This window comes from Phocoena phocoena, chromosome 12, assembly GCF_963924675.1.
Source record: "Phocoena phocoena chromosome 12, mPhoPho1.1, whole genome shotgun sequence".
Classification (NCBI taxonomy): domain Eukaryota; kingdom Metazoa; phylum Chordata; class Mammalia; order Artiodactyla; family Phocoenidae; genus Phocoena; species Phocoena phocoena.
In genome coordinates, this window is record NC_089230.1 from 11,784,295 (window position 1) to 11,811,670 (window position 27,376).

At 43.4% G+C, this 27,376-nt stretch overlaps 1 protein-coding gene across 2 annotated transcripts in view; it reads right to left on the reverse strand.

Annotated features, from left to right (window-relative positions):
- The window catches only part of TIAM2 (TIAM Rac1 associated GEF 2), a 357,519-nt gene that overhangs the window by 55,536 nt on the left and 274,607 nt on the right, over positions 1 to 27,376 (reverse strand). Inside the window, exons 2-9 of one of the 2 annotated variants that reach the window (XM_065888961.1) lie at positions 26,685 to 26,870; positions 25,823 to 25,969; positions 22,819 to 22,890; positions 15,202 to 15,363; positions 13,708 to 13,812; positions 13,448 to 13,526; positions 9,927 to 10,019; positions 9,093 to 9,356 (exon numbers count right to left, since the gene is read on the reverse strand). In XM_065888961.1, coding sequence (XP_065745033.1) covers positions 9,093 to 9,356; positions 9,927 to 10,019; positions 13,448 to 13,526; positions 13,708 to 13,812; positions 15,202 to 15,363; positions 22,819 to 22,890; positions 25,823 to 25,969; positions 26,685 to 26,870 — 1,108 coding nt within the window. The remainder of the gene's footprint in view (positions 1 to 9,092; positions 9,357 to 9,926; positions 10,020 to 13,447; positions 13,527 to 13,707; positions 13,813 to 15,201; positions 15,364 to 22,818; positions 22,891 to 25,822; positions 25,970 to 26,684; positions 26,871 to 27,376) is intronic. The other variant, XM_065888960.1, reaches the window with a different exon arrangement.

Sequence of the window (27,376 nt, forward strand, 5' to 3'; positions counted from 1 at the left end):
CAACTATCTGAAAGGATTATTAAAATACTCCCTTTTCCGACTACAAATCTATGCGAGGTTGAGTTTTCTTCAAATCACTTCCACCAAAACACAATGCAACAGGCCGAATGCAGGAGCTGAGGTAAACACCCAGCTGTCTTCTATTAAGACACACATTAAAGAAATTGGCACAGAAGTAAAACAATACCACTCTTCTCACTGATATATACATGATTTGGGTTCGGAGAACTAGTTCATTTTTGGAAATATGCTTATTGTCATTGTTGTTACGTTAAAATAAACTTTAATAGATTTTTGTAAATTTCTCAGTTTACATTTCTAAATATACTAAATACGGAGAGATAGTAATACAACTAAGCTCCTTAGAGTCCCACATAGCTAAGCTCTTTGGGGTCCCTGATAACGTTTTACAGTAAAGGATCTGGAGACCAGCATGTTTAGCAACTGCAGAATCAGAGCCATTATCATGGTGGACTGATTATTGTCTATTCACACGTCTACCCCTCAAAGTCTGCCCACCCCGAAAGTGGGGACTGTGGCTCTTTATTTTTGTATCTTTGCCATCAGACACAGTGCCTGACACATAAACACAAATGTATTATCTCACTGGTTCTGGGAGCCAGAAGACTAAACTTGGTCAGCAGGGCTGTATTTCATGTGGAGGCTCCAGGAGATAATGTTTCCAGGCCTTTTTCAGCTTCCAGAAGCTGCCTGCATTCCTTGGCTCACAGGCCTGCATCAATCTCTGCTTATGTCATCACATCTTCTCTGATTCTGACTCTCCAGCCTCTCTCTTATAAAGACCCTGTGATTAGGCCCATCCAGGTAATCCAAGATAATCTCCCCATTTCAAGGTTCTTAATTTAATCACATCTTTGAAGTCCCTTTTGCCATGTAAGTTCCTTCCGCCATATTCACAGGCTCCAGGGATTAGGATGTAGGCATTCCTGGGGGAGCCATTATTCTGCCTACCACAAGCCATGTATGAAGGTAATGCAGTTAAAGCCAAGGAGAAAATCACCCCATCATTTCCCCCAACATTTAAGAGTCTCCAGGCCAGGATGAGAAAGAAACTAAGCACAGGGCTTCTCTGGTGGCGCAGTGGTTGAGAGTCCGCCTGCCGATGCAGGGGACACGGGTTCGCGCCCCGGTCCGGGAAGATCCCACATGTCGCGGACGGCTGGGCCCGTGAGCCATGGCCGCTGAGCCTGCGCTTCCGGAGCCTGTGCTCCGCAACGGGAGAGGCCACAACAGTGAGAGGCCTGCGTACCGCAAAAAAAAAAAAAAACTAAGCACAGAGATTCCCTCTGGGAGAGAAACTGGGTGGCCAAGGGCGGGGGGGGGCGGGGGGGGGGAGAAGTGTATCTCCTTTTATTTGTTTAACCAGCACTTACACGGCCTTTCCTATGTGCCAGGCACAGTCTAGTTCTTTCCAGGTATCAGTTCATTGAGCCCATGATCCAAAATCCTAAACTACTTTACAGTTGCAAAACCTCAGCACAGAGAGTGTAAGTGACTTGCCCAACCAAGGCCGTCCAGCTAGTAAGTGGGCGAGCCTGAAGCCAAGACTCGCACCCAGGGTGTCTGGCTAGTGTCCGTGCTCTTAACCACTTGACTACATAGCTTAGGGGGACTTATCTATCACAGGTTAACCTTTTATACTGCTGGAATTTCATATCATGCCCATGTATTACCAATCCAAAAAAATTAAAGATACAGCCACATATAGCTGTCTCTAGAAGTGAGAGCTAAAAGGGAGATGTCTATACTTGGTCCTTCCTGAGTCTCAGTTCCTTCATAGGGAGGAATAAAGTCAGGAACGTAATTCATTTACAAAAGAAGGGGAACAAAAAATGGAAACGCAGACAAGCATCATTTGGCAATCAGTACTTGTAACATCCACAGGAAGAGTCAGACCTTTTTTTTTTTCCTTCTATGTAACAGGCTATGTAACATTTCCTCTTTCCAACAAATAAGCATCATTTGGCAATCAGTACTTGTAACAACCACAGGAAGAGTCAGACCTTTTTTTTCCTTCTATGTAACAGGCTATGTAACATTTCCTCTTTCCAACAATAGGTAACAGTTTTACAGAGCTACTACCTCATAGAGATCTGGCTCACTTTGCATGAACAGGAGACTATATTTGATCCAAGCATCCCAACTTTCAAATGGCTACCAAAAGTGATACATCCAACAGAAACTGCACGCTGTGTTCTTCAGAGAATTCTGTAGATTTTAACCTGAAAGATGAATTTGCATGTTACGTTAGGACAGAGAATACAGGACTGGTTTTACTCAAAGTGCCAGCAAATTTTCTTCACCAGCTTCTCCCTCAGTTCCAACACTGCCTCATCCTCGGTGCTACGGGCATCTGCTCACCACCAGCCGGCCTGGCCTGAGGCCAGCCACGTCCCTAAAGGGGACCTGCAAGGACCATGCCGCTAGTGGACACAGCATCAAATGCTGAGGAGCACTTTGTTTTTACAGGGCACGGATAGTCATTCATATATTCATTCTTTCCCCAAAAAACAGCTATTTGAGTCTTTATTTTACAAGGGACTTTTGATCATTAAAAATAACAATACTGTAAGAGCCAAAGGAATGAAGCTCTAGCAGTGGAATAATAAAGCCAATATGCAGAAGGTGGAGTATCTACCCTGCAAGGATTTCGAGCCACACTTTCGTGCTCCTTAAATGACCAGACAAATTCTCTCTTGTTGTTGTTTTTTTAAGGCAGGGGAAAGTAAGGCAATACTCGCTAGTTTCTTCAGCTACCTGCCATGATATATTTGTTAAAAACCCCAGGAATTCAGGGTTTTAATACAATCTGGCCCCAACAGACTTTCCAATGTTATTTCCCACTCACACAGAGCCAGGTGACCTCTGCTTTGGGCCTGTGTCGCAGGTTACATGCTCTCTAAGAAATGCTCTCTCGCTTCCACCACACACCTTCCAATCTACAACCTGCCCATCTAACACGCTCAGATCAAATGCCAACCTTTCTCCAATTCTCACACCTCTCTTTGGGGACCCCTTTGCTCCCAGCGGAAACAAACAGAAAAATCAGTGGGAATTCTACCTCTGAGGTGGACCTCTAATTCTCTTCATTGAAAAGCTTTTTTTTCAAACTGAATTATTATTTACAAGTGTCTTTTACTTTTCCTACTCAACTATAAGCTCCTTGAAGGTAAAAAATAACATCTAACTCATTTTTATATACCTGCAACATTTAGCAAAAAGTTGTTTATTTGTTAAATAAACAAGTGAATAAATGAATGAATACGGGAAAGAGGAAAACAAACTCCCCAATAGCGACACTGAGTTTTATAAGGGAATTAGCACCCAAGGATCATAGTTACTGCTAACAGAAAACCACATTGCTCACTTCTGCTAATGAAACTGAAAACTACCTTAGGAACCATCATAAGAAACTACGAACTCTGAGACCAAAGTTCTCTGTGTCCTGGTAAAATCAGTATTTCCCGCCCAGATTTTTAAAAAAATTTTTACATGCGCCAACCATCTTCAAGAACTTGAATATGTTTTGGCATCTGGGGATCCGGGGTGTCAGCCAGAGAGACTCAGTAACAGCAGTTTCACACACAAATAGGGCATTTTCTGAGCTCATTGCTCTTAGCTGTCCTAACCCAGGCTATGGAAGCCGAAATGCCCTCACTCTCATAAAACAGGAGATAAGTGGGTTCGCCACATCAGAGCTGGCTCTGTAACTCTTCCCCTGGTGCAAGCTGTATAGCAGACACATACATTCCCAGGAGCAATTCATTCCAAAGAGCAAATCTGCATCTAAGTGGCTTCTGGGAGACTAAGACTCTACACTACTCACACAGCAGTTTAAGAAGAGTGATTCAAAGTCGGGTGGGGAATTAAAAAAAGAACCTCAGGCTGCAATTACCTTCATCATCCAGTAAGAAGCATTTGCTGGGCTGACATTATCTAAATGGAAGCAGGAACATAGGTCTTTTCTATTTTTGTCTCCTGTTAAGTATACCCCAATCCTAACAAGGCCATATGAACAGCTGTTTATAGATGGAGAATACATTAATGCCACATCAAGTTCAATGTTTACATGAAGGCTTTGTTCAGGAAGTCTATGCCCGATGAGACTCTCTTAACAGCTATTGGAATTTTTCAAAAGATGGTATACACTGGAAAAGGGATTTTCCATGTAAATCAAAAACAGCATTAACAGGAACCCAATATCAACAGGGCTGGCACGTCTGATGCCTTCAATAGTGGCCTTGTTGGCTGAAAAATAACATTGGCTTCTCTGGGGAATTCCAGCGGTAAAACTAATTCTCTGTATAAAACGTCTTTACAGACGATATTTCCACTCAATTCAAATACAGCCTCTAGACATTTCTTCTCTCTCTCTCCTATAGAGAACTAGAACAGAAGTTCAAAGCCTTACAGGCTGGAATCAAATGGTCATTCATTTCTAAGGATACAAAGGAACTTAGTTCTGAACACCCATGACTTCTCGGTGCATTCCTGCCCATTCCACTCCTCACAGCGTCAGGGGAATATCACAGCAAAGCCGCTGACTGTTGCAAGTCCTTTGCCTCTCAGTGTATCAATCCGCTGAATGGGACTGTCTCCTGAGGGTGGGCTGAGAACCAATGAGGGGAACTGCTCATTTGAGAATACTGCGTGCTGCCTCCTGATGGACAGTGGTGGGGCTGGGGGCATGGGATCCCTGACTGAGAGATTAACAACACACGGGCATAATCGCTGTCACTTGCTGAGAACTTTACACACATTATCTTGTTTAATTCTCAAGAGCTGGGCACAGAAGCGTTCAGGGAAGGGTAGGTCCTACTGCTGAGGATCAGACCACCTCCTTCAGACTGCTGGCCTTGACAATGTGAGCGAGCCCTGGTCCACGAAAGAGCTGGCACTACCCCAGACCACCTGAAGGGGGCTCTCTGATTGCAGGACCCAGGAATTTGCATTTTCACAAGCTCCTCGGGTGAGTCTTAAGCACTGTGAAGTCTGACAACCATTTCCTTAAACACTATACACATCCATGAGTCTCAAACACCACTAGGATGCTTCTTTTCTAGAAAAGCATGGAACCTGAACAGCAACTCAATCCCTGCCGGAGGAGTTCCATGCGACTTGTCACCATTCCCACCATCTCTTTCACTCACGTATATAATAAGAGGGGTTTTGGTTTCGTTTTCCCCAGCTCAAACCTGATCAAGACACTAAGACTAACAAACATGAATTTCTGGATACCTGACTAAAACCAAAAGTAGACCAAACGTCCTAAACTCACGTCGCTTACCCTCCGGTCTTGCATATTTTAAACACCCAATAGGGCTCAGTGAATATTCAGTCCAGACAGTTAAGATATACCCAAAACAGCTGCTGAGGGCTTCTTCTTCCTCCACCTTCTGATGTTCTTACAGTTTCTACTCAAAACAAACAAACAAACAAAAATACCGGGTCTTCCCTTCCAGAGAGCCAGCTGTGTGGTTTTTATTAACAGGCAAAGGATTAGCTTCTCGGGAAAATAAAGCAGGGGAAGCTTCCTTCTTTTCAAGTACCAGGCTGCCTCTGGTAACGCTGAGAGCACATGAAATTTAGGGAAGGGCAGACTCTGAAATGACCACTCCTAAGGATCATTCAAAGTTGTATGAAAAATTGTCTTCCAAAAATCACTTAAATTCTTTTATCTGTGTAATTTTAAAACCTTTTTTTAGCATGAAAGTGGGACTGCTGTTTCCTAATTCATCACCAAAGCAAGTCAAGGTAAACTTTAATAAGACAGTGAGCTCACAGGACGGGGGGAGGGGAGAGGAGACTCCCGTGTTCAGGTTTCCTGCCCCACAGGAGCCGGGCTGGACCCGAGCGGACACCGACTAGCTCAAGCTCACCGCGGCCCGTGGGGCAGGGACGGAAGCCTCATCTTCCAGGTGAGGAATCAAGCCTCTGTGTCCTCATTCGGGCTCCCCCAGATGCAGAGTCTGAGCCAAGGTCGTGGGTGCAGAAGTTTCTAGAAGGTGATCCCAAGAAGCCCAAGCGAGGGAGTGAGGCCAGTGAGACCAGAGGGCAGAAAGCCCATAAAAGGTGTGAAATGAGGTTCCACGTGCAAGAGGAATCAACTCCACAGGGGCCTCTGAAGAACTGTGGGGTACACCCCAGAACTGTCTTGGCAGGGGATAGCGCAGCTGGGGTGTCATCCAGCGATGCCCACTCCTCCCTGGCTGAGCGCTGCCCCCAAGGTCACACAAACTGTGAAGGGCAGGCCCGGACTCAAGCCCAGGTGGGACTCAAAGCCTGCCTGCCTGTCACCACACCATCCACCTTCCCCACCTCCACGAACATGGGCTTCTCGTGCCATCGTGATGTTAGGCTCAGCTGAGAGCTTCCCTCTTTGCTCTCTCCTCTCCCTTGTCTTCTTCCCTCCATCCCCCCAACACAGCCCCGACCTTAAAAACAGGCAGGCTTCCTTCTGACAGACAGGCTTCCTTCTGAGATGTTCACTCACAGGCGTTTAACTTCCTTCACAAGCTACACAACTACTTCAAAAAAGAAAATAAACAAAGGGGGCAGGGGGGTGGGGGAGGGACAGACTGGGAGTTTGGGGTTAGCAGATGCAAACTATTCTATATAGAACGGATAAGCAACAAGGTCCTGCTGTAGAGCACAGGGAACTGAATTCAATATCCTGTAATAAACCATAATGGAAAAGAACATGAAAAAGAATGTATATATATATATGTATAACTGAATCATTTCGTTGTACGGCAGAACTTAACACGACATCATAAATCAGCTATATTTCAGGGTTGTTTTTGGTTTTTTTTGTTTGTTTGTTTTTGGTTTGTTTGCGGTACGCGGGCCTCTCACTGTTGTGGCCTCTCCCGTTGCGGAGCACAGGCTCCGGACGCGCAGGCTCAGCGGCCATGGCTCACGGGCCTAGCCGCTCTGCGGCATGTGGGATCTTCCCAGACCGGGGCACGAACCCGCATCCCCTGCATCGGCAGGCAGATTCTTAACCACTGCGCCACCAGGGAAGCCCCTATACTTCAGTTTTTTTTTTTTAAAAAAAAACAACAAATTGATAGAGAAAAAAAGAAAGAAAAGAAATCAATTCCATATTTGCCAAGCATTTGGGAAAGCAGTCCATCGTGGCTGTTTTGTTTCCAACACAAGCACATTACTCTGGAGCAATGGAGGGCATAGACAGTAAATCCCTGGGGAGAAGATGCTTCATGCCCACAGAGCACGGTCTCACCAGGAAGACAGGGTGGTGATAAACCATCCAGGGAAGGATGGGCAGAGGTATGCACTGCATCCATGCGGGTACCTGTTGGCATACACAGTTCAGACCAGGGTGGAAAAGCCCTGCCACAGGCTAAGCTAAGCCACCTGTACACACTGACATGGGTATTCCTAGGTAAGTTACAAAACTGTAACCCATAAGAATGGGTCCGTAGGACAAGAACTCTAGCAGTCATCTAACATATCCTGGCCCTCCTCTTATGCTGTTTCCCTGACAAAAAAAAAAAAGTGAAAAACAAGATTAACTGACCTGCTTGATCCTTAACTGTCTGGGAAAAAGAAAAACAAAAGGTACATTTGCCTCTTCCGCTACTTTCTACAGAACTTCATTCCTGCAAGTACCAAAAGGGCTATTGATTCTGCAGTGACTTCTTATTATGATAGAATACATAGAGGTGTAACAGGCAGTGAATGCATCCCTCAAGAATAATGAATCCAGCAAATGGTCACACGATGTCTTATGTAGAATACTCAGACCTGTAAAAGCAGCCCAGGGTGGCTGAATGATGACCCTAATATAACCAAGTAATTAATTAGTTCCATCATAATTTTGGTTTTATGACACTCACTTTTATATGTCAATAGTCAATGTAATGGCATTTTAAATTAGAGGGAAACCTCGAGACAGGAGGAAAAGGCAGTATATACCTTACTGAATCACAAATCTGACAATCTGATTTTTTTTTTTTTTGCGGTACGCGGGCCTCTCACTGTTGTGGCTCCTCCCGTTGCGGCGCACAGGCTCCGGACGCGCAGGCTCAGCGGCCATGGCTCACGGGCCCAGCCGCTCGGTGGCATGTGGGATCTTCCCGGACCGGGGCACGAACCCATGTCCCCTGCATCGGCAGGCGGACTCTCTACCACTGCGCCACCAGGGAAGCCCACAATCTGATTTTTTAATTCCAAAAATGACCCAATAAACTTGTTTTATAATTAAATTGATCCTAACTGCTTCTCTTTTTGTTTTCCATCCATTTTTGGTAATCATGCAGAGATGTCTATTGGACATCTATTATCATTATAATTAAGTATAAAAATTACTTTGTGTGCTTGTAACATAAGACCTCACGCTTGGTCTACTATGGGGGCTTGGCCAGCTCCCTCCAGGGGTACAGAAGGAAACCACAGGTTTTCAGTGTGAGCTGGAGCCCCTAATTCACCTGACTACAAAATATGGAATATGCACGAATAATTAGCTCGGCAGTTCAAACCTCCAAATGACTGCCTTCCATGGAAATCTCAGCTTCAGAAACATAAGCTGGCAGACAATTTTTCATTTTTAGGTCTTTACAAAATTTTAGAATTCATGACCTACGTGAAAAGTTCGTAGTTTATTGAGGAAGCAGTACTCAGCAACAGAGTTAAAGAACTGAACTGCATCAACCCTTCTTCGAACCCAGTAAATGACTGCACAATGCCTTTGCCTTACACTCAACTGAACAGAAAAATCAACTGTGGCATTTATGCTGGCTTTCATCTCCTTCAGTAAAAAAGTAATTACAGTACTAAATATCATGGGTGATTTTTTTTTTTAAGACTGCAATTTTCAAGAAAGTTATTTTGTGCAAAAACCATTATTTTCTATTTTCACTAAAAGAGATAATTACTAAAATGCATGGAATTTTATATCAAATCTACCTGGTTGGCATCTGTGTTCTTCTAAGAAAGGAGAAAACATTCTTTGAATAGCTTAAACAATCTCGGTTTGCAAGCAAAATCACTGCCTACAAATATTAGCTGTGATACCAGCAGTGAAGAAGGAAGAAAGAACAAAACCTTACCATTTGCCGTATCCTTTTTAAAGTTATCCAGGAATTCCTCCAGGAGTTGGGACTGGTTAGGAGGGGGCAGCAGACCCTTCTGGTCCCTTGAGAACAGGTCACTGTCTGACCATGAAGAACACAGAGTTGCTTTTGTGTCCGGCAGCCTGGCGATCAGAGTGAGCGCGACACTCTTCTCAGAAAACAGGGCCTCCATCTGCTTGAGGTCAAGATCAGACACAGCTTCCCCATTTAAGGTCATGATTTCATTGCCCTTTCTCAGCCCTGAGGAGAAAGGGGACACAGAGGAAGAAGAAAGAGAGAGATTACTGAGAGAAATATTTTAAGATGAAAGACGGCTGCAAACTCAAACCGTCTAGCGTTCTCAGGGACTGCTCTGTCGCCACTTTAAAAGAAAGCGCCAAAATGTGTAGTACTCGGATTCCACTGGTAACAAATTTCAGCTCTCAGACTAGTGTTAGAAGAAATAGTTTGAGGGTTACTCAAATTGATTATTCCTCTATGTGATATTCAGTGCCCTGGGAAATAACATTAGCCTGTGTCTGTCTGCCTGCCTGGCTCCATCTGTCTGTACGTATGCATGTGTACTGTGTGTGTGTATACTCTCTCTCTCTCTTTCAAAACCACACACACAAATTCTCTCTCTAGATATACATATAGGTGTGTATGGATATGGATATGGAGATGCGTCTTCAATTCAACTATTAAGTTTACTTTCTTTAAAATTCTAGGAGAAACTGTTTTCTGACAAAACCATAAGAAAATTTCACTAGCCAGACTGCACTGCACCGCACAGAATTAAGAGAGAACAGAGACACCGTGAGCCTCACGGACCTTCCCCATATGCCGGGCCACCCGGGAGAACATCGCTTATAAAAATGCGGCTGAGGTGCTGATGCCCGTCCACCTGCGCAGTCACTGCGAAGCCTAGGAATGAAAATAAAAGGAGAAAACGAGTCTAAAGTCATCACACTAAATCAATGGGCAGTACTTCCTTGACCATCTATTCTCATGAGTATGGTATCTTTAGAAAGTCTAAATTACAACTATTTTGATATCTAGCAGGGGCAGAAAAAGGGGAATGTGTCAGATCTAAAAGTATAAGAAAAATGAGTGCACAGCCTCGTTCAAAAGTTGAGACAATCTATCCATGTTCAGAGCAGCATTATTCGCAACAGCCAGAAGGTGGAAGCAACCCAACTGTCCGTGGACAGAGGAATGGAAAAACAGAACGTGGTAGAGACACACAAGGGAATATCTTCACTCAGAAAAAGGAAGAAAATTCTGACACACGCTACAACACAAACCTTGAGGACATTATGCTACATGAAATAAGGCAGCCACAAAACAACAAATACTGTATGATTCCACTTATATCAGGGACTAGAGCAGTCAAATTTATAGAGACAAAAAATAGAAGGTCGGTTGCCAGGTGCTGAGGGAAGAAGGAACGGGAAGTTATTGTTTAACAGAGTCCCGGTTTTGCAAGACAAAAACAGTTCTGCAAATAGGTGCTGTTAATGGTGACACAACAATATGAATGTATTTAATGTCGCTGAATTGTCATTTTAACCATTCTTAACAATCGTTATGAAGGTAAACTTTATGTTATGGGTAGTTTACCACAATTTAAATGTTTTTTAATTTTTTTAAAAAGTTGAGACAAAATATAGTCCTATTAAAATAAATTAAGTTCGCTTCAATACAAAATATTTGTTCAGAAACAACTCTATATGGGGCTAGGCAACCAGGAGAGACGGCCCTTCTCTGAATGCATCGCCCTCTGTACTCCATGCCCTTGACTGTGATTCCATGGTGGGAACACACGTTTCCATGTCTTGGTCCCATAACACTGGGAGTTCCTTGACAATAGGAAGAAAGGCATGTTCCCTGTTTCTTCTGTGCTCAGGCAGAGCCCAGAAGATTGTGGTCACCAAAAAGTATCTTTTCAAGTACCTTCCTTCAGTCATTCAAATGCAAAGAAGATGCACCAATGGGGACTGTGGAGAGTAGAGTAAAGGCCAATAGAAACACAGACAACATGCTCAGTGGGCTTCAGAGGAAAAACCAACATAACACTTGGGGCCAAACAGATGACGTAAAATTAAGAAACAAAGAACATGTCAATTTTATCAAGTACAAAAAAAACAACTCATAAAACGGAAATCTTAACATATTACAATGACTAGGATTTAATCAGCTTGAGTCATTTTAAGCAAAATAATTATGTCAATATATCTAACACGAAATAATCTTTCTACGGAGATATTTACTGACCATTATATAATTATCAGGTTCCTATGGTAAAAGGCAAAAGATAGGAAGGAACTTTCAGACACGAACACAGTCTATAAAGAGCTCAAAGCCAAGTTTAAACACAGACAGACAGAAATGCAAGAATTAAATGCTACCAAGTGAACGGCTGCTTCCTTGAAGGCGCTGTCACGCGGAACCTCTTAGCCTCGGCATCCTGAACTGATAGAGTTAAACAAATAGCACTTTCTTTGAAATCTTCAGCCTTCAAGAACCAGTCACCTCAAGATCTCAACATCATGATCTCTGCATGTTGCAGCACCAAAAGTAGAAGCCCGAGATGCAATCGCTCTCGTTAGGTGTGGTTCTCAGCATTACAGGAATTTGTGCTTGTTCGGGGGTGTATGCACGAAAGAGAAATGGACAGATGTGACTCTGAAGGGCCTCCTGAATCAAACCTTGCCCTGAAAACGTGTGTGCTATTGAGGTTCAGAACTGAGCTTTGGTGGCTGAAAGTTCCCAAGAAACAGTAAATAGGGTAGTTTCATGGTCTTGGCTATTTCCCTATAAATAGGAACAAATTGATATACTATGTTAAATGGAAAACAAAACGTTTTCTTCACAACAAATAATGCACTGAAAAAATGCCGTCTGTAATTTGCATTTGCTAGTTAGAAAGAAGGTCAAAGAAGTGAGATGGCTGAACTTTGCATAAGTAATATTTCATAGTTTCAGAATTCTCAATAGGAAGCAGAAAACTCTTGCCCAGAATCCTAGGAAACTGCCACTGTTCAGTTATAATCACAGCCTCCTGCATCACTGAGGAGTCTCTTCTCCATATTTTTAATGGATTTTTGTTTTGTTATCTCCCAAGTTAATACTGCACCTAGATATTAAATACAGTTGGTCAAAAAATAAAACATCTCTTTGTGGGGGAAAATGTTTAGAAAAACGTATTCGATGTATCTAACGTTGAAATGGAGAAAAGGTTTAATGTAAAAAAGATACTTTATATTGACATTGAAATGGAGAAGAGGGGCTTCCCTGGTGGCGCAGTGGTTAAGAATCCACCTGCCAATGCAGGGGACACGGGTTCGAGCCCTGGTCCGGGAAGATCCCACATGCCATGGAACAACTAAGCCCGTGCACCACAACTACTGAGCCTGCGCTCTACAGCCTGCGAGCCACAACTACTGAAGCCTGCGTGCCACAACTACTGAGCTTGCGCTCTGGAGCCCACGAGCCAGAACTACTGAAGCCCATACACCTAGAGCCCATGCTCCACAACAAGAGAAGCCACTGCGATGAGAAGCCCCTGCACACCACAATGCAGAGCAGCCCACTCGCTGCAACTAGAGAAAGCCCGGGTGCAGCGACAAAGACCTAACGCAGCCAAAAATAAATAAATAAATAAAGTTATTTTTTTAAAAAAAAAATTGAAATGGAGAAGAGATTTAATGTTTAACAAAAACAATCTTTATATTAACTGAGTAACATCTCCATGGTGAGAAGTACTATATTAAATATAAACCCATCATGTAAGTTAAATAAATAAACGCTATGAAGTGATCTGGGTAACACTGACCCTTTATTGTTAAACTGAAGGCAAGGCAATCAGATAAGCCTTCTTCAAGAAAGTCAGACTTTCAGTTAGTTCTTGAAGGACAGGTCAGATTTACATACTCAGAGAGGAGGGACTGGGGGAGGGAGAAATGAGGGGCGCCGTCCAGGTGAGTGAAAAGCTAAGAGCAAAGACACTGAGACAAAAAGAACTGTTACATGAATCAGAAGTTAAACAGCTTAGAACCGCCCCCAGCACACTATAAATCCATTGTCTTGTTATTGTCACCATCATTTCAAATTTCTCTTCAATGTTTGCATTCATCCCTTTGAATTACTTTGGCATTTTTAACTAACAGTAATACATACCTTTTAGCCTACTAATATAAACAAACAGAAATGAAGAAAGAGGAAGGAAGCTCAGAAACTATTGTCATAGTTTCTGAAAATGTAAAGAAAAAATATTAGGTCCAAAGATACTGGGGCAAGCTAGGCAAGGATGGACCAGACAGTTCCGTGGTGAGGGTGCTCCTTAACCTTACCGAAGTCAGACACACCCCCGGTCTCCATGAGCTGCATGTCATAAACATTTAGCGGAAAGACTTCTACTTCATCATAAACCTACAAAAGGTAAAAACCAAAATCAGAGGATTTGGTGTCATAGTATCTGGAAATTTATTTTGATTGTTTCCAAACCAGATGCCAATTCAAACAGAACTTTCCCCCCGGATTACGTATTTTTAAAATTAAGGGGCCACAGGTGGGGTTCAGATGTCCCTTTCTGAAGCCAAAGCCCACTCACCTGCTCTTGCATGTATTCATACGGTGCAGGAATACTGTACTCAACGTTCTCATCCACTAGTTTTCGAAGTTGTAGGCCATAGTGGCTGGGTTCCAACTGCCTCATCTACAAAGAAAAAGACAAATTATTCAGCTGTTGAATGTTCTTTCTAAATGCATCACTGTTCATTAAAAATCAAAGTGGAAATTTCTCAAAGAAATATATAATTTGCTGAGTTTAAATCTACATCAGAGCTCAAATTTAAGTATGCAAAAAAGAAAAAAAGGGACAAATAATTATTTTTAAGGTTTTCTCTAAATGATACCGCTTATCACTAAAAGCAAGAGAGGTGATTTGAAGAAGTATGGTCATAGACATCTGATAGTAGAATATATCTCATCATCAGTAAGTGCTCTCTTTTTATAGATTGACTGTACCTAACTTTAAGTTGTTTCCTGTTACTGAAGTAGGGAAATTTGTGAAATGTCAACCATCGCATATTCTACAGACTTCAGAATTAGGAATTTCCTATTCCAACCACTTCTCACAAGAAAAGGTGTATACACGCACACACATCCTCTCTCAGACACATTTTCAACAATGACAAATTATCTCAGGCCTCTGTTCTAATTGGGTCTAATTCACCCACTACTTCTGACCTCCTCTATCAGAATGCTTACCAACTTAATAAGTAATATCATTGCTATCGAACAATACTGTTTGCTGTCTGAATAAACACCTGACATAATGGAGTGAAAGGAAAGTAAATTCACGATTATAACCTGTGTGTATAAATGTCTGGAATCCTAAGGCGTAAGTCAGTGACAAAGGAGGCCTGAAATGAACGATGATCTAGTAAGTCAGTGTTCGTGGTAAAGAGTTACCAAACTCTACATGACTTTTTTACCATTTCATGTATTTGCATTTTCTCTGCAAAGTTAAAAATATTTCAGCTCTACTGTGCCATCTGGTGGTCTGAAAGCATCTGATCTGATGCTGCTGTGTCGGCTTCATGGATCTCAGAGGGCTCTCTTGAAAATGTATCATAAGCTTCCTTTTCAAAATAAAACCCAGTTTGAATAATGAATAAAACACCATCTCATAACAATCTCCATGAAGCAACTGTGGATGGTACCAAGTAACTCATTTAATCTGGAGAAACTTGATAAAACTACTTAGGATCAAATCAAAATAATTCAAAGTTTACACCACTTTCTCATAGAGCACCATCTCTAAGCACCCTAAATAACAACAGCCTTCATAATTATCCCAGATATAGAGGTACATATAGAATTCCAGTAAGATAGCTCAGGCTCTTCATGAAGGCAAAGGGGTCATGACCTATCCTTCTAAGACATGAAGAGAATGCTAAATGTGTTAATTAACAAATACGTTCATTGGTTCCTTCGTGTAGAAAGTGAGGTCTTAAACACCGCTCAAACTTAGAAGGCACGGGAGGGCGATGTGAACGATTATTTCCATTCAGAAGTATATTTCTACCGCAAAATCCACTACCTTGCACGCCAAAGTCAGAATATCTTCTACTCTGTGTTCCGGCTTGATCATCACGGTCACAGCTTGATGGTCCTGAAACTGAACGTCAGTCTGGCTCTCCCATGAGCCGTCTCGGGGAACACGATCTACTGCTGACCCGTATATGTGCAGCAGGTCATCCACCTGTTTTTAGATCCCAAAGGAAAAGGTGGACAGACTTGATAAGCAAATGATGGAAACTATTGGGAAAATGCCCCCTTAATTTATAGTTAGCCATTTCACACTCCTCGCATCCTGGCTTCTCATGACCCTCTGGGGCAGACAAGCCTGGGATTTCCTCATTTGTTTAACCCACGTGCAACTGAAGCCCTGGGAGGCTGAGCAAAGTCAATCAACTCCTCCTCCCGAGTTCTAGCCACTATGCCTTAGCCCAAGTTAGAACACTGCAGTCACTGACGGGCTGCTTAGTATCTCCTCTTACTGCTCTAGAAATTGCCGGCTGACTGGGGCACAGTGAAATCTGCATCTAAGCCATGATCCCAGTAAATTTCAGATACGCTCTCATCCACGGCCTCTGACACCTGCCTGCATTCTAACCATGAGCTGTGTTTAACTTAATCCAAGCACGTTTCTCTTCTCTCTTATTTCTACTTGTTTTTTTAAATTAACCCCTGATCCTGGGCTAAATGGTTTTCCATCCTTCAGCTATTTCCCATCTAGACACACTTTTAGAAATCATCCCCAAACATACCACCTTTCACAAACTTTTCCCAGGGAAGTTTTGTTTCCTAAACGTCACCATCACAGTAACTCCATGACCTCATGCTAATATGTACTTCTATAATTTATAAACAAAAATAAATAACATTCATTAAGCAACTCAGAAATGTTTCCCTCTGCTTAGGTTCTCACATTAGTCTGATGGTAAAGACAAGACTTGGGGATTTAAATCAAAAGACTGATGTTCAAGTCACAAACTCTACCACTTCCCCAGCAGCAACAGGACATTTCCCTTGCTGAGCCCTGACTTGTATTTTGTAAGATGGGATACTGTTAATATAATACAATTGCTTAAGTTGACTAATTAATAATACAACTTTTGTGAGCAAAGGAGATCACAGAAGCCAAAACACCTTACACACCAGAAAACGTTACATTCAGATCCAACAATATCACATTATTATATCCCACGTATCATACACTAAAGTTGTCATTGATGCCTGACTTTACTTTGAATTCTATGCATTTTTTTAAAATCACAAAGCAAAAGATCCTCCTGTATAGAATCAAAATACTAGAATACATACAGTAAAGAAATTTTAAAAAGAAAACAAAACAGGTTTAGGCAAAGAAAGGGAAGAATCAATCTTCCTGTGTTGTCTTTTTAAATGTGGTGCTCGCTCATCTTTAAAGTGGCATTTCTGGATCTGTCACTTTCTGTACATTTTCCTGGAAAGATGATCACAGCCTAGAATGAAAATGAACCTCACGTGCCAAAGCAAAAGAGAGAGAGAGAGAGAGAGAGAGAGACAGAGACAGAGAGACAGAGAGACAGAGAGAGAGAGAGAGACAGAGAGAGAACCAGATGCCCGGAGGACGCAGGGAACCAGCACGGACACCAGTTTCCCCTGTAGGGTCCCATCTCACATGGGTCACATTTTCTTCTCTGGTTAAATAAACCTCCAGGCACTTCTGCTCATTTGAGCAGGGACTTCAACCACGTGCAACGGCAACAAGCAGGCACTGCCTTAAAGGCGCAGAACCCGCCTCTCAAACTACGCTTGCTCAGAATCAAACGAAAACCCCAGCAGAGGTCACTGTGGAGTAAGAAACCACAAAGAGCCCGTCCCAGAGGAAGTCAAATCGCCCTGACTGCCACTGCAAAGCAATTCAGGTCTGCACTTTCAGAGCAGAACGGGAAAGGCGTGATCTAGGATGGCCCGCTGGGGGAGGGACGGGGAAATACAAATTCACAACTACCCTCCCCTGCCCTCCTGTCCACCCCAGAGAGACCATACTACACACTGCCCGTTCACTCACCGTCCGCAACCCTCTGCGGTCGGCACTGTCCCGACCCTCCATTCAACAAGTGAGAATTGTGAGGCTCGGAAAATTCTAGAAACTTGCCCACGCTCCCACAGGAAGCTGTGACTGCCGTGCTGTGGGGATCTGAACCCTGGAAGCCGGGCTTGAGCCTCTGCTCCCTGCCCCTGCACTACAGAAATACCAGCCCGGCAGTCAGTTACCTCTCGCAAAATGGACACAAGCCAACTTCCTGGACTCTCTGGCGTTTTTCTGGACGCACGGCATGTTCTGGCTCCCCTGACACCTCCACGAAGCAGCAGCGCTCTCCTGCCTCCAGACCCCTGGTCACCTCCACCTCCTTCACCTGCTTTACCCTCCTCACAGCTTCTGCGCTGAAACTACATATACCTTTCAACCTTATTTCAAACACTGCCCCCCGCCCCTTGTGAAGTGTCTCCTGCTCTCTTCGCCCCCTAACCCCAATTCCACTCAGACGCATCTACACCCCAATGTCCCGGTACAGCACTTAGCGAAGCCCAGCCCACTTGACAGTCATTTCTAGGCTGTTCCCACGCCCTCGGGTGCTGAGATGAATGACATCCGTCTTCCTCAGGCTCAGCCTCTTTCAGCCCTCCACACAGTGTGTCCTGCGCCCGGAACACACCCAAGCCATGGATGTTGAATTGGATGCAACGAGAAATTCACAGTCACACAGAGGCTTGGAAAGTAAAGGCTGCCCATTTTCAGTATCCTATTCGAATCTGTTTACACAGTGTCAAGTTCTTAATCCTCCCTAAAGTTTCAAGAAAAAGAACTAAGAGCGGATTACTGAAGGGGAAGAAGTTCTAGGCTAGGGAAAAGCGTGCAGGCCAACTAAGAGATGCAAAGGACAAAAGAGATGTTCACATTCTATTCGATGAAACAAGGTTTTGTGCCTACAAGTGCTCTGAGGAATCATTTTGAGTCTACACTGTTGACCTCAGATCAACTGAATGACAAATGAGACGATGCCTATCAAAGCCAAGGCCATGGAAGGTTCAGATCCTCTCAAGAGACCCTACAGTGAACATTTATGTGTAATTTTCTCCTGTGCATCTCACACACTCTCACAACACACACCCCCTAGAAATGTACACAATTAAAGAAAGGTAAAATCTGGCCATTCAACGGAAGCAATGAGGACGTAGAATTGATTTGTCAATTAGAACTAGAAAAAGAAAAAAGAAACGGCTACTTGGTGCTTACAGATCTCCTAGGCTGTTGGAAGATGTACCCACTTGGAGAAAACAACTGGACTGATTCCCTCAAGGGTCAATGTTATCCATGCTGAAATCACATGCTTTATGTTCAATAAGCCAGATAAGATATTCTCCTACATTGTTTTTCACAAAAGGAACAGAGAATCGTGAAAATAAGCCCAGCAAGTTGATGTACCTGGAAAACTCCTTTCTCTGCTTAGCCTTAAAGGTGCTACATTAATCTTCTAACCACCCACCCAGAAGTCCCCGGTTGGCCACCTCTGTTGAGACCCCTGTATACTCCTCCCACCCACTCCATCCCCCCCTCCCCACAGAATTAGTTTCCCATCAGCCTGTTCAAGGTTTCCAGTTCCTGGAGAAGACAAGTGAAACAGCAAAAATATAATAAACAGACAATGTGGGTCAAATCCCAGCCTTGTCAGGGCTGGTTATCTCACGTCTCTGGGCTTCTTTCTATTTCTTCACCTTTACAAGGGGCTAAAGCACGCCAGCCTCATGGAGGAATTAAGATTGGTGTGAGGAATGGCACTGGAAGGTACTACATAAACTGTAAAGAGCCATAAACAATGTAAAAGATCTTTTCTGAAGTTCAGTGTGGACTGTGGAATTACACTAGAGTAGGCTTGACCACCGTAATTCAACAATGGCCACTATAAAGAACCGCATGAGAATCACCCCTTGTTTCAAAACCCTGGGGAATCATGGTGACTACAGGTGCCCAGACCACCGCGTGGTCCAGCGCTGAGCGGCCACGCACGAAATGCAACATCACTGAACCGCAGCCGAGGCCACTGCGGCCACTACAGTTAAGGTTTGCAAATCACTTCCGCCCTCAGGGTAGGGCAACTTCCACAGAAGCATTCCTTATTACTATCATATTAATGGTCCTGAAAGCACATGTCAAATTACTTCTGCCCCGTGTGCCTCAAGGAGAGAACACTGAAACTCCGCGGGTTCTCACAGCAGATGCGTTTGGATCAAATGGCTCATAATTACTGCCGGGATCGGTGAAGGGGAGTGGGCAGCAAAACCTCAACCTGGCTGTGGCCAAGGGGCCCCCACTGCAGTCGCTGATAAAAGGGAGGCCTGTTAGCAAGTGAGATGAGAAGAGAACACGAAAGGAGTTACGCGCTCTTGGCTGTCTTAACAACAGCAAAATGTCACAGAGGAGGTGGTGTTGATTTCCTTCTTGGGCTGAGGCCCAAACATCAGTTGATATGAAAGGGAAACAAAGACCCATCTATACTATCCATCTGTGCACGTATGGATGTTATGTACGGTTCCAGACTAAATGTTCTATTTAAACAGACCTGAGTTACGGTCAAGAGTAAGCGGTTTCATTCATAGCTTCCATTTAAAAAAAAAAAAAACAACATTAGCGGGGTTTTTTTTTCCAGTTTGGAGCTAACGACTGATGTGACAATACTTCATTCACTGCCTGCCGCAGAAAGTTGGGACACCCCAAGCCAATTTTCCAGGAGAGAGAGCCAAGGCCCAGGGCTCCACAGCAACTGCAGTGAAACTTCTGGGGTAGCTGCCATCCAGAGCCTCCTCAGGGATTTGTTGTCACAATCTCCATAACAAACATCTCCCTTCACACGTTGATTGAGACTCATTATTACTCACCAAGAAGTACCCTAGGAAAAGCTTTCGTTTTCTGGCTGGCCAAAGTGTCCTTTAAAAAATGGTCAAATAAGGGCTTCCCTGGTGGTGCAGTGGTTGAGAGTTCGCCTGCCGATGCAGGGGGCGCGGGTTCGTGCCCCGGTCCTGGAAGATTCCACATGCTGCGGAGCGGCTGGGCCCATGAGCCATGGCCGCTGGGCCTGCGCATCCGGAGCCTGTGCTCCGCAACGGGAGAGGCCACAACAGTGACAGGCCCACGTACCGCAAAAAAAAAAAAAAAAAAAAAAGCTCAAATGAGACTGGCCTTATTCCAACCTTAACAGATTTCAAACTAGGGTGACTCACTGTTGGACGGTTATATGACGCACCAATTAGAATAGAATATTTTTAAATACCCGTGACCTCCTCCCTCCCCACACTCAGGAACGACTGCCTTTCTGTGTGACGCTAATGGACACAATACACTGTTTACAAACAGACGTTTTGTGCAGGTTATAAATATTCTCCAAGAACGATTAGCAAAGGAAAACTAGTGGAATGAAATATTAATTATTCAACCAGCTACAGGCAGAATTTTAAGTCCCAGAGACATAAAAAACCAAATACCCTTCATTCTAGCTGCAACTCACTTAAATGTAGTTATCTGAGTACTACAGTACAGAAATGATAAACACACCATTAAAACAGCCCTATATGTCAAAGGAATTTCTTCACTGTTGCTACAGCAGAAGCAATGTTTAGTTAAAACAAATAGGGATAAATGTTTAAATACATATGCCTAAAAAAAAGGATGCGGTAATTTTCTCCTCTCACTCGTTCCAGCGCCAGTGGGACTTGTCAATTAAATCACAAGAAGATCATTTGTTAATTAAAGCCCAATTTAAATAAACACTAAGCTTAATTCTGACCATTCATGGCTATTTTAGCAAAAATTTATCTTCAAAGTCCAACATAAGTTCTGTTAATAGAAAGTGCTTTGATGATACAATTTCTAAACTCTCAAAGTAGGAATTTTAAATTGTTATTTAATGCTGGAAGACATACGAAAATTATGGGTTTTCATTACAGATCAAACAGCTCTTCTCAACCATTAAAGGGCTACATCTAATATAGACAATTAAGAGGCAAATTTATTAAGCAATATTATGTCCTTAGCAGTGAGCCATGGATTGAGAACACACACACAATCAAGGGTCCTAGTTACAAGTTTGCTTGGGAGACATGACGTATACACTCGGTGGGATGACTAACCAAAAAAGATTGTAAGAACCAAGTAAATAATAGTGAAATAATTTTTTTAATCAAGTAAAATCCCTGGTGGACAGTGTATTTTGACCTGATTTTGAAATAAGCTCTGCATGTATATAGAAATAAAGGGGCAGGGAATGGAAATTATTCATTATGAAAAGTCCACCATTTTGACGGTGTGTTTTATAAAAAAGGAAGGTATGGGTCTGCCTTCCACAGGGCCCCGTTTGGTCAAAGCTGGCCAAAGGAGGGCACAGAGACCAGCCAGAAGCAGTGCCCATGACACAGCCTCCGGGCACAGGCACCCCATCTCATGACCTGCCCTCTGGCAGCCCCTGACCTCTGTGAGTGGGAGGTCAGGGTAGGGTTCTGAGCAGAGGTTCTCTACCCCATTTCAGGACACCTCGGGCAGAGTTGCCCCTCGGAGTGGTCTCTATAATAACCATGGAACTGAGCCCATGCTCAGCACCCACGGTTGGGCCAACCTCCCATGGAGGCAGAATAGGTAGTTGTCTATGGTGTATATTTTAGGATCACCAGAAAGTTCATCACTCACCTCCCCCCAGACCCATCACTGGGTCTAACACTCCACCATTCCTCAGATTTTTCAAACTACGGCCAAGTCACTGAATTATCCCAATTAATTTGTTAAGTAATACTGCCTACTTCTGCAACAGCACATTAAGTTTGTCCAGACCGTTAAAATCATGTTTCAACCTCAACAAAGAGTTCAGAGGTTTATTGGACATAAAACCTAAGAGAAAATAATTCGGTGAAGCAGATGATAAGAGAAATAGATCGTAACATGAAACACAGCTTTAAGGGGAGACACAGCTTTGTGTCTTTGAAAAAGACACAAAGAAGAGGCATGAGCTCACTCAGACCACTTTCACCCTACTCCAGAATTCCATTCAGAAATGGTTCTGAGGATTTACTCGGTCAGGAGCTGTCCTGGGGACTAGACGGGGCCCCTGTATTCAGCTCCACTGAGGGCACCAAAGGCTACTGATTCGCAGCATGATGTAATATGTGTGTGAAGCCCCCTGACACCCTGAGAGGAAAATGCAAGTTTGGATTCACCAAACTCTCAAATGACGGTAAGAACTGCTGAGGCATAGGGACAAATAAATGAAAGTTGCTATTTTGAACTAAAGGTGCTTTAGTCTAGCTATACCACTTTGAAGACAGAGTTATCACGAGTTTAGATACCTTCAAAAAAACTTGGCAAGCTGATTCACTTTGTTATAAAGCAGAAACTAACACACCATTGTAAAGCAATTATACCCCAATAAAGATGTTTAAAAAAAAAAAAATACTTGGCATTCTGCAAACATCTTTTACCTACTCGGGACCATTTGAGTTCTAACTTTACAGTATTTTCAACAGATTCAGGTAAAGATTCAGAACTAGCATCCCCTCATTAACTTAGCATTTGTGTCATCCAAGTAAAAATAAGATGGCTACCATCTATGGCAACGTTTACCTCACTGGAGTTATTGGAGCTTTGAGGTAGCTGAGTTCCAGAAAATCCATGGCTGCCACTTGAATCAAATATCTGATAGGCAGGAGGGAAAAAAAGACTAATGAAATGGCTCTGCAATATTCGTTTGGCAGCTACCTTTTCTCAATATTGAAAATTTTAAGGTCTATGACATTTGATAAGATCTTCATATTGCAATGTGTATTATTTACTACTCTACTGCATGTAAAGTTTGAACTTTAAAGTTGCTTTTTCTTATTCCCATATGGTTACATATTTTACTTTTCTGTGATACATATTATTCAAGTCACCCTGGATATTCTTGATGCTGCTTTTACCAAGAAGTATAACGTCTCTGAAGATGTAGAAATCAAAGCTGGCAAAGCCACCAAAATCAAGCTTATAACTTTCGTAAACGTGCATAGAAGAAATACTGGGAAGAAATAAAGCTAAATATTAAAAGTGGCTGTGTTTGGGTAGAGGGACTAAGAAAAATTTCCTTTACTTTTTCCAATTTTTATCTTCTAGATTTTGTAGTCGAATACTAAACATTAACAAACAGGCCATTTACACATTTACGGATACCTACTACCTCAACTGCATTCAGTTATAATAAATACCAGTGTCATATCTTTTTAAAACAAAAATGTTCAACCGAATGCTTTTGTTTCTCAAGAAATCTTACGTTAAGGGCATTTACTACGTATGATGGGGTAAAGACCATATTAGGGTCATATCTAATTGCTAAATGTCAACATTTTATAAGCAAATTATCAAGATATTTATCCTTGTCATTTAATTATACAGAATTGGCTACCCTGATTAAAATCAGAATTTGCCTCAAAGACATTATTCATAGAAGTTGAATTCAAAAACATAAGCCCAGCATTAGCCAATGGTTTATAGTTAACTATAGTCTATAACGAGGAAATACGTTTCCATTTATAACCAACAAATGATTACTTTCACAACTAAAGTACAAATAGAACCACAATTTTTTTTTTTATAAATGTATTTATTTATTTTTTTGGCTGCGCTGGGTCTTTGTTGCTGTGTGCGGGCTTTCTCTAGTTGCGGCGAGTGGGGGACTACTCTTTGTTGCGGTGCACGGGCTTCTCATTGCGGCGGTTTCTCTTGTTGTGGAGCACGGGCTCTAGGCGCGTAGGCTTCAGTAGTTGTGGCACATGGGCTCAGCAGTCGTGGCTCGTGGGCTTAGTTGCTCCACAGCATGTGGAATCTTCCTGGACCAGGGCTCGAACCCGCGTCCCCTGAATTGGCAGGCAGATTCCTAACCACTGTGCCACCAGGGAAGTCCAGAACCACAATTTTTAAACGTGATATTCTTTCCAATTGTGAGTATACAAAAACAGTGGCCAAGTAAAAGGGATTCCCTGTGAGTTTGCCCTCTTTCAATCAATCAACCCATGTCCCACCACCTCCAGCTTTATTGTTTTAGGATTACAGATGGGTCAAAGAAGTTGATTCTATCCCTGTTACTCACCTATTTCACAAAACTGTTATGTACAATCAAATGTGTATATCCATATAAAATTAGAAAAAGTCATGAAATGTGACCCTCTCTGCCAGCATATTCAGAATAACAGCAACCCGTCAGAAGTAAAAACAAGAACTTCCTTGAACTTCATCACAACTCACTTCCCAACTCACTTAAACGATCAGATCATTTTGTGACAGCTCATCTTTTCAAGAGTCTTTCAAAAAATAATAATCCTAAAACATATCGCTCAGCAACATAAAAATCATTATCATATACTGTATCAACAGCATTAGGAAATACTTCAGATATGAGTGTTCAAAATGTTTTGAGAACAATTCACTGTCCTTGGGCCACATTTCAACAATAAGCACTCAGGCTGTTTTTTTTGTTTTTGTTTTTTTGCGGTACGCGGGCCTCTCACCGTTGTGGCCTCTCCCGTTGCGGAGCACAGGCTCCAGACGCGCGGGCTCAGCGGCCATGGCTCACGGGCCCAGCCGCTCCGCGGCATGTGGGATCTTCCCGGACCGGGGCACGAACCCGTGTCCCCTGCATCGGCAGGCGGACTCTCAACCACCGCGTCACCAGGGAAGCCCACTTGGGCTATTTTTAACTTGACAAAATGTTGAAAGAGCCACCTTTCCTCCAGAAAACTAAGCAGCAGCAATGGCCCAGCGTTGCAGCATCCAGGGAGACCAGGTCCCAGCCCTGCCTCTCGGCTGCTGCGTGAACATCCGGGGAAAGGAAGTAACTCAACCTCTCCGGGTCTCAGGCTCCTCATATGTAAAATGTGATGACAAAACGCCTACTTTGTGTCATAAAGATGAAGTCAGCAAAGCGTCTGGCACCATCCATAGAATTTAGTTGCTGCTACTCTATTATTAATTTTACATGTTGGTTTTTGCGGTTTTGTTTTGTTTTGTTTTTTTAGTATATTTACAAAGTTGTACAATCATCACCACCGTCTAATTCCAGAATATTTTTTATCACTCCCCAAAGAAACTCCATATCCATTGGCAGTCATTCCCTATGCGCCCCTCCCCCCAGCCCTTGGCAACCACTAGTTACTCTCTGTCTCTATGGATGTACCTATCCTGGACTTTTAATGTAAATGGAGTTATAAAACCTGTGGCCTTTTGTGTTTAGCTTCTTTCACTTAGCATCACGTTTTCAAGGTTCATCCACGTGGGAGCACGTATCAGCACTTTCTTCCTTTTTTTTTCTTTAATATAAAATCTATGACAATTATTGCTAAAGGCTTCTTTTCTGATGACTCTTATTTTTGGGTTACCATGCGCTGCAGATGTGAGCAAGGTGTGAATACCTCTTTGGGAGTGCCAAAAAGAGACTGAGCAACTTGTGTGTTTCCATTTGAGGAAAAAATCCATGCTAAGACTGCATCCGTTTGAAGGAACTTTTATCTCATTCTGAAGGGGGATGAACATGTATGATTTATGGCATATCAAGGATTTCCCACTAGGTCTGCTGTCCCTCCCATGCTGGCAAACTCACCTGAGTTATAGACGGTCTTTTCTCCTTTCCTTTTCTTGCGAGCGTGTCCAGCCCTTTTAATGAAGAAAATAAGCCCTTCTTGTGTCTTCCTCGCTGGGTCAGTGAGAGTGTTCTTTTCCGGAGAGCAGAGTCATCTCTAGAACATACCTAATTCAAAACAATTTAGAAAAATCTTAAGACGCCATTATTTAGATGACAGAGAGAATTAACCATTGCCCTAGAACAGGAGTAAAGCCCTGCCTGCTATAAATGTGTTCTGAGCAGCCCCCAAAACTGCTGCAGGTCTGACATACCAGGACCGCATCCACCACAGAGATGTCCCTTATCTGGATAAACACATCTAGTTACAACATCCACATCTCTTCGGGGTGGACAGCAGGGTCAGCACAACAGCCCTCGGACCACCCGCCACACCCCCCACCCCACCCCCGCTGATCTAGTACTATCCACAGAAGCCACCTGCACAGGAGCGATTTCAGAAAACCCAGTGGGGCTCTCGGGAGAACAGATCTAACAACCTTCCATCAGCCCTTTAAATCTTCACACCATTGTTGCTACTCCTCGGGGATTCCACCTTCCTGACTATAGGAGGTGGAACAGACAGAAAAGGGCAGACACAGATGTGAATATTTAATAACTGTGTATTAGGAGCTGGATTCCGAGAATGGGCAGCAAATAAGCTGGGATGCTGGAACTTTGTAGCAGGACGCCAATCATCCCTCCCCCGGCGCCGGGCCCCTGGGTGGCCCTGGTCAGTTATTGGCTTAAGTCACAGCAGTGCTGAATGTCAACAAGCTGGAGAAAGGTGAGCATCCGCAGCGCTCCCCCTTCACGCTGCTGAACAGCCTTCCTGGAAACTTACCAGAGCGTGGAAAGAGGAAACTGACAAGACGCCCAACCGGCCCAGGGCCAGCTTGGAGGGGCGGCTGGCAGCAGCAAGGAGGCTCTTGGGGTTCGGCAACTCCCCGCCTTGCAGGCTGGCCAGATAGCAGCGCATCCTGAACAGATCCATGTGAAATTTCTCCAGGTTCTGCTCCCACTGCTGGATCTGTTTAAGCAAGAATAGGACTAATTTAAATAAAAATGAGAAGTGCTCGTGGGTCAAATTGAAAATGTGACCCCTTTCGCAAACTTAAAGGAAAAAGTCATTTCAGCTGGTGCTGCATGGTTGAAATGAGCCTTCCCTGCTCACCCCACCTCAAGCCCTCCTGCCCAAACACACAGGGTCAGACCGCTCTGTACTTCATCAGGATGGCCAAAGACAAAAACAAAGCCGGCGGTCCCAATACGGTGCCATGCCATGACCTCTGGAGAACTCTAGCGCTGAAAACCAGGCTGACGTAGGGCAGGATGCACAACTGAACGTCAGTTATTTCACTCTGTGTCGTTTACACTCACAGCCTCTGATCTTAATCAGATTAACCCGTCTGCACACAAACAGATGCTGGCTGAATGGAGACACGGGGCTGCACGTTTCTGTACATTCTGAGAGTCACTTAAAGTAACAAGCAGATGAACTTCAGGCGTGAGGACGAACAGAGCTTTTACTCCTAT